Here is an 11,978-nt window from a genome sequence, read left to right on the forward strand (position 1 = left end):
GCTATGTGGGCCGGATTTAGGATATGCGGAATGTGGGGTGTGGGCTAAATGTGGTGGTTGGGGAGAGGGGATTTGTTATCTTTGGTCAGAGCCACTCTAGCTATTTTCCCTACAGTCATTATGCTAAGCTAAGCTGGCTGTCTCCATTCTTGAAAGGTATCAATCTTATAGTCTAATAATGCTTCGCAACTGAGCAAATAAGCACATTGACCAAAATGTCAGGTTATATTTTTACGAAGCTCAGAGCTGATGTGAAGGAAAACAAAAGAGGAGCCACTCACGGCTCTGTCGTCTTTGACCTCTGGCTCCTTGTATTTGGTCTCCTTCTCTGAATCCCTGACCAGCTGTTTGAGGAATCCGCCCGGCAGCGCTGACAGAGGTGGTGGAGGGACGGCCACGGCCACCGGCTCGTTCTCCTCCTTTATCTGTGGTTTAAACGATGGGTGAATGCAATTAGACAGGATCATTGTGGGATCTGAATACACACATTAGAGTTACTGCTCTGGTATGCATCATTGCAGGTGGATGTGGTTGTATTTTTCCAGGTTTGGATTTATTTGTCTTTGAGATTTCTGGCTCTGGAAATTAAACATGTGTAGCCATGCTCCCAGGTGATATCAAATATTTATTTATTGAATCATTATGTACATCCATGAACCTACCTGCACGGCTAAATGAGATGAACTCTTAGGTCCATTCTGCACATTCACCAAATACACGTGTCAATCTGAGACTCTATTATCAGAATGCTCAGCTAGAAACAGGCAGGTCGCTCAAAATATTTTTTCCATTGTCAAAGACTGAGTTGGTGTCTTCAGCTATATTTGAGTAGATCTTAATGTGGTTTCCATCATGTGCGCTCTCAGCTTTAGGAGGAACTATGAGTAAGTGGCTATGACGCGAATCATTAGGGAACCAGACGTGCCAAACTAGAAAGGTGGCCAGAGGCCTGACATTTAACTAATAGTTATCAGCGGCTGACACAATAGGGAACAGAATAAAGGTCAGCAGGACAGCTGTTTCACATTCTTTGACAAGCTACAATATGCAATCAGGAGAAAACCTGGAGACGAATCAGCCTGAGTCATGCCTAATTATAACATTTTGACTGTTGGAGGGTGATGTTGCCTTAACACAGACCTTAACACAGACATGAGCAGGCTGTGAACTAAACTCCACAACAGGATTTGTTTGCATACTCATATGTCTCAGGAGTAGTTCAAAACACGGATGAAGGAATTAGTCGTACTTTTTAATTTGAGTAAAGATTTAAGTAAACTGAAAAATAAATTTGTTCTGTCTTTTTTTTTTTACGTTTACCATTATCCAATGAATGTCGCATTATTTCAGGTAGTTAATACTTCATTGGGGAATTGTTGTAAAACCTTTCCAGTAGAACAGCTGTACTTGTATTTTGTACGGTGGTGGTTCTACATGGAATTGCGCCCCAGGCGAGACCGAAAAAAATCAATGCACACAATTAAGCACAACATAGTATAAGGTACAAATGCCCCAAAAAATTTAAAATAAAAAGTGAATGCAATTCGCTTCCGTATTCTTCTGTTGATTCCTTTTTTTATCTTGGCATTGAAATAGGCCATCACTTCTTAAAATAATTGATTTTGTCCTGCATTGTTAAATGTTAGAATATCAAATTTATTCAAAAGGCTGTTATGTGGGGTGGAACTTCTAGCTCTAGGTCCAACCCTCCTCCTTTGATGTGTGCCGCAGGATGATGTACGCTTCAGGATGAAGTGTGCTGCAGGACGATGTGCACCGCGGGATGATGTGCGCCAATCGTGCGGTGATGATATGCGCCGCCGGATGATGTGCGCTGCACGATGATGTGCGGTGATGATGTGCGCAGCAAAATGATGTGCTTCTAGTGCTAGGTCCAATCCTCCTCCTTTGATGTGCGCGGCAGGATGATGTGCGCCGCAAGATGATGTGCGTTGCACGATGATGTGCGCTGCAGGATGATGCTTGCGCAAGACGATGTGCGCCGCAGGAAGATGTGCGCCGCAGGAAGATGTGCGCTGCAGGACGAAGTGTGCCTCAAGATGATGTGCACCGAAGGACGATGTGCGCTGCAGGACGATGTGTGCTGCAGGACAAAGTGTGCCGCACGATGATGTGCACCGATGGATGATGTGCACCGAAGGATGATGTGCGCCAAGACGATGTGCGCCGATGTGCGCCCAATGATGATGTGCACTGCAGGATGACGTGCACCACGGCGCCTCAAGACGATGGGTGCCTCAAAGGCGATGTGCGCAGTCGTGCGCCACAGGATGATGTGCGCTGCAGGATGATATGCGCTGCAGGATGATGTGCGTAGCAGGATGGTGTGCGCCACATGATGATGTGCTCAACAGTACACCGGGGGGCTGTGTGGCCTAGTGGTTAGAGTAATGGTTCTTCAACAAGAAGGTTGCCGGATCAAACCCCACTCTCTCCCATCTGCATGCCGAAGTGTCCTTGGCAAGATACTGAACCCCTAAATGGCCCCTCATGAATGTTGAGTGTACTAATTGTAAGTCGCTTTGGACAAAAGCGTCAGCCAAATGACATGTAATGTGATGTAATGTAAAGTATGATGTACGATCATGTATGATCATGTACGATCATGTATGATCATGTATGATCATGTACGATCATGTATGATCATGTACGATCATGTATGATCATGTACGATCATGTACGATCATGTACGATCATGTATGATCGTGCGCTGCACGATGACATGCGCCGCAGGATGATGTGCGCAGTCATCCGCCCCAGGATGATGTGCGCTGCAAGACGATGTGGGCCCCAGGATGATGTGCGCCGCACTATTAAGTGGGGTCTACGTCCAACCCTCCTCCTTTATACAGGCTTGGGTTCCACACTAGAGGTCTGGAAATGTCTCGATACTTAGATGCATCACGATGTGGACTCTGCATCGATGAAGAGACTGAACTTAATGATTCATTAGGTGCTGAGGACGTTGCTCAGTCGTGCCAGTGACAGTGAAATCAATTTTTTTTTTTTTTTTAAGTGCTTGCGCAGTCCCCCATGTGACATGAGAAGGTGCCCGGTTTGCCCGTGCCCAAAACCGCTACTGATATTGTACACACATTTTTTGTATTACGATCTAAAAACTCTTTACAGATGTAAAAGTATGGATATTTAATGCAACAAACAGTTTTCGTTTCAATGTCACAAGGTTAGAATGTATCGGGGTGAAGGATGAACCGTTTAAAATACAAAGATATTCAGACTTGCTGTCACAGAAAAGCAGAAAATCTTCATTTGGGGTGTAGAATAAGAGCCTATTACATTGGGCTTGCAATGATAAATAATTAATAATCAAGTTGTGATGCTGATGATTTTTTTTCAATAGAGAAATCAAAAAATATTGTGGCACATCAAGATATTAAGACAGTTATACCAGTTACTTAAATTTTGTTTTTATATAAAAGAAAACATCTAATGTGCTAAAGGTAAACCTTTATTAGAATTGTAGTTTTTTCTTCTTCAATAAATAATTTAACGACATATGAAAATATGAAACTATATAAAGTAATAATGTTAAATGAGAAAGACAAACCACCAGAAGAAGTCCATAACACCAAGCCAATCATGTTGTTGAACATTGGATGTAACTACTATGTTTTAAACCGTATTTTGGGGGGAATTCCCAAAACCTTTTGAGTGGTTTTGAGTGGTAATTCTATTCATGCACAACAGACAGTACAGTAATAGCACCGTACTGTACCCATGGAGCCTCACAAGCGGCAAGAGCAGCCTGTAAAGCCTGAAACATGCTTCTGGGTTTTCACGGGCCCGTAAGCGCAAGAGCCCTTCCGGGTCCCTTACGTGCTTATGTATCCCTCCTTACGTGCTGACGGGTGTCGACCCCCTTTTCTAAAATTTACGGCAAAGCTCCGCAAGCTCACTCAGCAGGCTGTGATTGGTCTGCTCTACATCCCTTCTGGAGCTGCATTTCCGGTTTCATGCCCCCATAATACCGGCAGAAATCACGGAAGATTTAGAAGAACGAATATGGACCAAATATAAGAGCACTTGGCATAAGATATCCGATAGTATGATCACTTGTATAACCTGTCACTGACTGGCGGATTTGTCCGCCAGAAAAAGGCTACGAGGAGCCGCAGTGGCTATGTAAATAAACAATCGACGAAGAAGAAAGAAGGCGTCTCTAAGGTCGTCTTCGACAAAAAGCTTTACTCCGCCTAGTGTTCTGGCGCGGAATGGCTTTGTAAGACGAGCAACGGTTGGGGAAGCATGAACGAAAACGAGTCTTGCGCCACAGCGGCGTGAAAAGACGCAGACGCAGTGCAGAAGCATGTTTCAGGCTTAAGGCCAGAAGAGCAGCCCCTGCTCCTGAAGCAGCTACAACAGTGAAATGCTGCTGACGCATCAACAGTGTTGGTAGTAACGCAGTACAAAGTGACGCGTTACTGCAATTCCACTACTTTTAGCGGTAACAAGCATGTAACGAGGTATTTTTTAAAATCAAGTAACGCAGTTACAATTACTGAAATTTAAATGAGTTTGTTACTCGCGTTAAGTCGATCGCGATCTACCGGTCGACCGCGAAGGAAGTGTGGGTCGATCGCACTGGACAAGAGGCAGTCATGAGGACGCTCCGGCGCACGTAACAGTTCTTTTTCTTTATTTCTCATATCTCTGTATCGCTCACGGCGGAATTCCATCCCGATGCGCACACACACAGGTGAGCACACTCCCACCAGCGGACAGAGAGCTTCCGCGGCCCCCACCTCACCCAAAAAAAGCTGTAAACCTAGGGGAAACACTGACAGCGTTGGCGTGTCTATTACATCTGTCCGCTCCGTGAGAGCTACAGGCAGTTACGCAAGGTGAGCCTGATTCTCTCTCCAAAGAGGAAATAGGCTCTCAGATCATAAGTTTGAGAAGCTTCTCCTCACTTGTATTTCATTGGGCCTAATGTGGTAAAAAAAAACACTGTTAAATGACTGAGACAGTTATTTTGTATTAGGTTAAGTATTAAAAGGGATTTTTGTACTACTGCTTTATTTGAAGGCCTGTTGCCCTGTTGATTACAAAAAATATGTTTATTGTGTTTAACTGTTCAGTACTATTCATATTCATTACATTTAAAAGCAGACATAAAAGTAACTTAAAAGTTACTTTCCTTGGTAACTAATTACTTTTGATATGCAGTAACTGGTGAAGTAATTCAATTACTTTAAAAGAAGTAACTAGTAACTGTAACTAATTACTAATTTTCAGTAACTTGCCCAACACTGCGCCCAACACTGCGCATCAATGATGCAGGATGGACATCTATTATTGACAATCAGGAGACTTATTACTTGCTATACCTTAAGTTTTCTGGACTTTTAAATGTAATGCAGTATTTTAACATGTTGTATTGGGGCTTTCGCTTAATTAAAGGATCTTGTGTTTCCTTCTCCTCTGTTGATTAATGCACTTCTCATTAGTGACTTCTCATTAGTGCATTCAATATCTATGACTACGACCGTTCTACCCTTCAGCCACAGTCGATGATGTCATGATCATTCAGGGTTAGAGTCCACTCACAACAAAATCAAAGCTACATTCTACATGCGCCACACACAAAGAGTCAGTAGTACATGTTGAAAAAACACCACATGCAACAAATCTGCACCTCCCTTCTTCTCCCACAGTTTTAAACGTGAAGACAGGGCCATGGCTGAACAGGGGGTGGGATGGTGGAGGGTAGCTCAGGGTTGGGTGTGCAGGGGGTGGGGATCACAGGGATGTCAGCCAGCTGGGATCTCAGATCGGCGTTGGAAATGGTGGTGGTGTGTGTGTGTGCACAGAGAAAGACACAAAACCTGACAAAGGGGAGAGATGGTTGAAAGTGAAGAAAGGGACAGATAGATAGACATATGAAGCCCCCCTCTCTCTTTCTCTTACTCCAGCAGCCAGTTAAATGATGAAAAGTGTCAGATCTGCCTTTCAACTTGGAGATTGTAAGAAAAAAACTCACAAAGACAATATTATTGCGTAAGATCACATCAGTCAGGGAGAAGCCGAGTTATCAAACCCACACGTCCTGGTAATTTACAGTTTCCCATACTGAGACGTGTCGCTGCTACGTTCGGTCTGTTGAGGCATCAGTGTCTTCTAAGAAACTGTCTCCTCATCCCTCAGTTAAGAGGTTGAGAGACTCTATTGTCACATGCTGACATTTCCTTTGTTTTTCTTTTTGTTTTGATGTCATCGGTAACAGTTTTGTGAGCTGTGGCTCCACAATGTTACACAGGAAGCTTCCAATGTAAATCATGATTAAATTGGGTTCTGATAAAGAATAAAAACACAAAAATACATTGTCAGGATGTAGCTTTTAGCTGCATGAATCTATATCTCAATTAACAGTTGATCGTTAATGTTAGGCGATATTTCCATCCAAACATAGCACAATATATCAAATATAATCAAAGAAATTCCTACAATTTTAGTTAATGGGATAGTTCACCCAAAACTTAAGACTCACTCATTATCTACACAGCAGTGTGCAGATGGAGGGGTGGGTGAATGTTTTTTTGGGGTGAACTATCCCTTTATGTTTGTTTGGATCTTCTACTGCAGTGGTTCTCAACCTTTTTTCAGTGACGTACCCCCTTCGAAGAAAAAATTCTGCCGAGTACCCCCTAACCAGCGCAAAGCATTTTTGGTTGAAAGAAAGATGTAATGTGATTTATTAAGCCTTGTAACTAGACACATTCAAATTTAAAACTCCATCAATGTCCATAACATTGCTCATTTGTAGTGGTCTCTCTTGAACTATTTCGAAATAAAAAGATATAAAAATAACTGAAGACTTTTATTATTATCTCAATATTAATAAAGATTTGTGCACCTCAAAATAATCAACTTAAAGTGACCTCTTTTGGGATCATAATAAAGATGTGTTCTCAAACTGAACTCATGAACTTAATTATAGCAATTATAACACTTCTTCCCAAAAAATAAATCATTAACTTAGTTTTAAATAAAAGATTAGCTCAAAACATTTTTTTTTAATATTTATCATCTTAAAATATCTTCTTTAAGGATCGAAAAGAATACTGACAGGTAGCTTGTTTCCGTTTGCTTTGGGGAGGCTTTTCGCATCGTGTCTTGAGATGACCTGAATTCAGAAAGTCCTCTTAAAAAACTCAGGTGGCTTACCAACATGACTTTCATGTTTTGTCTGGAGAGACCGCTGAAGATGTGGTGGCTTAATGCCACTGTTGGCTAATCTCTCCCCACAGAAAAAACAAAAAGGGTAAATAACCCAATCTATGTTATTGTTAATATTATTGAAGTGTCTTTCTGTTATTTTATTCTGAAATATTTGCTCGCTTTAAGGCCATACAATTTCATTTCCGCTTTTGTATTACATGCTTTTATTTTGAAAGGGTACCGGTAGAGACGCGGATTTCTTGTTATGAATCATTAACTTCACAACGGAAAACTTTTACGTTTTAGCGCCCCTCCGAAGAGGCACAAGATCTCACGGTGTTGTTTAGGGAAGGCTCTCTTCTCTGGTTTCGCCTTCTTTGGCGCTTTACCCTCCGTGTCTCAGCAGCATTGCTGCTGCACTTCAACTCGACTCCATTGTTGAAGTTTTCAAGGCAGGTGATGACAGGTGGCGTGTGCCAGGTTAGGTCAAACCATCGGTATGGGGGAGACTCTGTTTTTTTAGGATAATTAAATTGAAAAGCCTACTGAATATAAAATTTAGTTCATGAACTTACACTTATATATGATTGAATATTTGTTAAATAACAATTTCTCAAGGATTTTTGAATGGATGCTAATTTTAAATATATATATAAAAAATATCTCAAGTACCCCCTGGAGTACCTTCAAGTACCCCCAGGGGTACGCGTACCCCCATTTGAGAATCACTGTTCTACTGTAACATGAATGAGATGACAGTTGGATAAACAGCTAGGGTGAATGATTCTATAGTTGCTGCCACCACACCACTGAAGAAGAAGAGGACACAATTACATCAAAGGTCTCCATGCTCAGAGGGTGGAAAACTGTGTGGGAAACTTGGTTGAAATGTGACATTGGAACATTATCAGTTTTTGGTTACACTCCGGTTGCCGCACACATTTGTTTTTCGACTACAAATTGTAAAAATGTGTACTTTACCTGCTCAGCAGCAAACAGCATAGACACACAGTTAAAGACCAGCTGGTGAACAAAGTGGGGCATGAAGCAGGCATAGAGCCAGATACTTCCCTTTGGAGGAGGTGGAGACCAAACACAGAGATACAAACGGAGGAATACTGGACTTAATTGATCCATCCTGACCACTGCCTGTCTAATTCAATCTGTGGGACGAGTGTCTGAACATATAGTCACAAAGGGCCTGTCGCTTATTGTTAGATTAGGCTGTTTTTGTACATTGTGACATGATGTGGTGTGTCTAGGTGACACACACTACGGGCAAGGGGCAAAGTCAAGTAAGATAGCCACGCCCGTGGGTAAGACGCATTTCAGACTTAATCATTTAATTTAGACCGAAGTCTAAACGATACATCTCCCCCTCTTTGAAGATACACGATGAACAGCAGTGAGGTTACTGAACTGAACTGCTCCGCTTACAACAAAGAATCCCGGCAAGGTTGCCTACAGACCACTGCTTTTAGCCTGAAACAGTGAGCTTTTAATTTATACGCTAAAGCGTTTTTAATTACCATTGGATCAATGGCATTATCATTGTGCTATACCATAACTCCACAGTATGGAGGGAAGGCAGGAAAATTAGTCCTGAGCATTTACCCGGTAATTTGATTCAACTGCATTAGCATGGATGTTATTTGGATATTATATGTTTGTCAAATAGTTGCAGGCAATAGAACTGGTTTATTTCAGATCTCAACATTGTTATTGGGGCTGCTGTAGCTGTAGGGTAGAGTGGCAGTATAATTATTTTTCGCCTAGGGTGGCGGAATTGCATGGGCCAGTCCTGATTGTGGTGTTCCCCAGAGGTCTATTCCTGGCCTTTTTCTTTTCAATTTATACTTAACAATTATGTTAAGTTAACTGGACTAATAAAAACATGACTTTGTGCTTTCATTGTGCACAAAAGTCGATCTTCATTCTGCGATAAACTTTTCCAATTATTTTTGTAACAAAGCATATATTGTTGTTATATTGTATTTACAATCTTGTTGTGTTTTGTTAAAATAATTGTAATCTGCACATAAAACACAATGATTTTTGTTAAATGTCACAATTATGACACCCTGTAGATCACACAATACACCAAGCAGCACATAAGGTGGCTGGTTGTGTCAGTGCCTGTAAACAACTTGATGACTTCTTTGAGAGACACTGAGGCAACAACAACAACAACAACAAGAACAAAATATTATATTAAGTTGAATCTTCATCCATCAGGTTTATACTTTTCCCAACTCAGTTGAAACTCTGAATCAAACCCAAATAGTTTGATTACAGTACCTGAATGACAAACAGTACTTGTTTAATAGGCCACTGTAGATCCCACACAGGAATAGACATATTCACAACTTTCCTGGGACACTTCATAGTAAAAATCTAAAGACGGTGTTATATTCTGTCTTAGGTCAATGTCATATCACACCCGTTAATGTTCCACACAGGCCCAGTCAGGCCCCTCTGTCCGACAAGTCATCTATAAATAAAACGTGGAGATGGTCATTAAAATCTCTCTGGACCGTAACAACACACAGAAGACAAAACAGCCTACCTTCAACAATGGCAAAGAAATGGCCCAAAGATCCTGGAGGGTAACTGCAAATCCTATGAGGCCAAGTGAGAGTCCCACTGTCACACAAACACCACCACTGATTCACACGCCGGGCAAGACAGACTGAGTGGGGCATGGAGCAATAGTCAGAAATAGAGTGACACACGGGGCTCTGCAGCCACACACACTGATAAGCAACAGGACATGGTTGACAGACGATTCCTCTATAAATATCTGCAGGCACGGGGGGGGGGGGGGTGAGAAGTCCCTGTTTGGAGACCTGGTGAGACCTGGTGGACACTGACTGAGAAGTGAGACCCATCAAGGAAACATGAAACAATCCATATTTCCGACAAAGACCTTGTTTTTAACATTATCTCAAACTTGTTTCCTGACGTGTGTGAATGTAGGGGGGGTGGGGTGGGGTGACGTTTGGGGTTGACAGCAGACACCGGCTGTTCCCCAACAGAGGACACAAGTGCACATGTGCGGATCTGCACCGCGTCAGCTGTCCAGTTTGATGGACAGCTCCAGCTGGGAGAGAAGGGGGAGGAGGAGGAGGAGCCTCCTTGTGTCTGTGAGGACCGGGGGAAATCACAGAGTGATAGAAATGTTTGTCAGGGCCCAGCGCAGCTCTCATATCTCAACAACTAGTGTACGGATTGTCATGAAATCTGCTTCAGATATTTATGGCACTCATCTGTTTAATCCCACTGACTTTGGTGAAACTCTGACTGTAGCGCCACCAGCAGGTAACCTCTTCATTGTGTCCTGGGTTCACGTTGACGTTGATCTTTTTCTGATCGGTTCATCTTTGAGTCAAACTGAGCAATATTGCCAGTTGTGGAGACAGTCCTTCAGGGTGTTGCAGAGATATTGTGCTCATGAGAATGGACGGACGGAAGGAGAAATAACAAAAAAGTGGATGAACAACCAGAAGAGAAAAGAAAAGCTCTTTTGTCTGTCGCGGGTTCAGGAGTGGATGCTACATCATAATGCTGTAAATCATAATACAAGGCTTCAACTGAATATGATGACCTCAAAGTTCAGCAGTGTTATAGCCTAATCGCTACTTTAGCTAATGACGACTCAGTTGACTGCAAAGCTTAAAGTTTCCTCTGTTTATCTGAAAAGCGAAATATATAAAGACGAATAATCTCAGAAAGACCTACCATTTTAGTCTGTAGCATTATTTATCAATGCATCTTAAAGGGAGAGTGCCCTTGGGCGAGAGTATGTGTGGTTTTCCAGCTCGAACGTGCCCTGAAAGGTTATCAGGGGACTTAAATGCTTAAAAGATGGTGTAAATGACGTAGTTTTGAGTCGAATATGAATGTCGACACCTTTATGATACCACACGAGGTGTATGGAGGCATGTTGTGTTTTTTTTTTTATTTGAAGAAGGAGCCCTGTTTACTTGAATTATCCCTGAAAAGTGTTTTATGGAATCAAACACTTCACCCACCCCTCCATCAGCATAGTGGTGTATAGGTAAAGAGTACATTTAAATTGTTCAGTGAAATATCCCTATAAGCTATTTCAATACATGGTATGTATTCTTCTTTTATTTGTTTCTATTATTTTACACACTTGAATAGATCTTCTTTTTTAGCTTTTTTTATAATGTTTTGTGGTTTCTGATTTATGATAGCTTTTCTTCCTGTTTTATTTACACAATCATTCATTCTCTGTGGGGCTGTCTGTGTGTGTGTGTGTGTGTGGGGGGGGGGGGGGGGGGTGTTCATCTCATTAACTTACCTGCATTTACTGCTGAAGATACACCAGGAGGGGTCACTGCTGCACTTAAAGTCTTGTTTAGTGTTGCAATGGGACCAAACGTCAATAAGCTATAGACTAATAGAGTCTACCTGGTGCAAGACAAACACAATCAACTTAACAAACCAATCAATTTGAAGTCAGATAAACACTGTTTTTGGTAGATGAAGCTTGTTTGTTATTTTCCAAGTGAAAGAGGTCAAAAGCTAAATTCTATTTTTCTCATGTAACATTTTTCTAGGCGTCATCTCAGAGTGACCCAGCTCAGCATCTCCACAGAGCTGTGGGTCTCTTCTGACATTGGTTCTCATTTTTTTTTAGCTTTAACTATTAGTTCAGCCTCAGTGTTTACAGATGCAGCAGGGAGCTATTTACATCAAACAAGGTGAACACAATCCACACAGTTCACTAGCTCTCTTCTTTCCTGTGGCAAACA

At 41.9% G+C, this 11,978-nt stretch overlaps 1 protein-coding gene across 6 annotated transcripts in view; it reads right to left on the minus strand.

Moving 5' to 3' along the window:
- LOC133975440 (unconventional myosin-XVIIIb-like) overlaps window positions 1-9,922 on the minus strand; it is a 47,540-nt gene extending 37,618 nt beyond the window's left edge. For 3 of the 6 annotated variants that reach the window (XM_062413387.1, XM_062413386.1, XM_062413385.1), the window contains exons 1-3: window positions 9,767-9,921; window positions 5,682-5,867; window positions 282-425 (exon numbers count right to left, since the gene is read on the minus strand). In XM_062413387.1, coding sequence (XP_062269371.1) covers window positions 282-425; window positions 5,682-5,720 — 183 coding nt within the window. In that variant the 5' untranslated portion in view covers window positions 5,721-5,867; window positions 9,767-9,921. Of the gene's footprint in view, window positions 1-281; window positions 426-5,677; window positions 5,868-9,766 lie in introns of all 6 variants that reach the window. The other 3 variants (XM_062413388.1, XM_062413390.1, XM_062413389.1) reach the window with 3 other exon arrangements.
- Window positions 9,923-11,978: the final 2,056 nt, after the last annotated feature.

Source organism: Platichthys flesus, chromosome 19 (assembly GCF_949316205.1).
Source record: "Platichthys flesus chromosome 19, fPlaFle2.1, whole genome shotgun sequence".
Lineage (NCBI taxonomy): Eukaryota > Metazoa > Chordata > Actinopteri > Pleuronectiformes > Pleuronectidae > Platichthys > Platichthys flesus.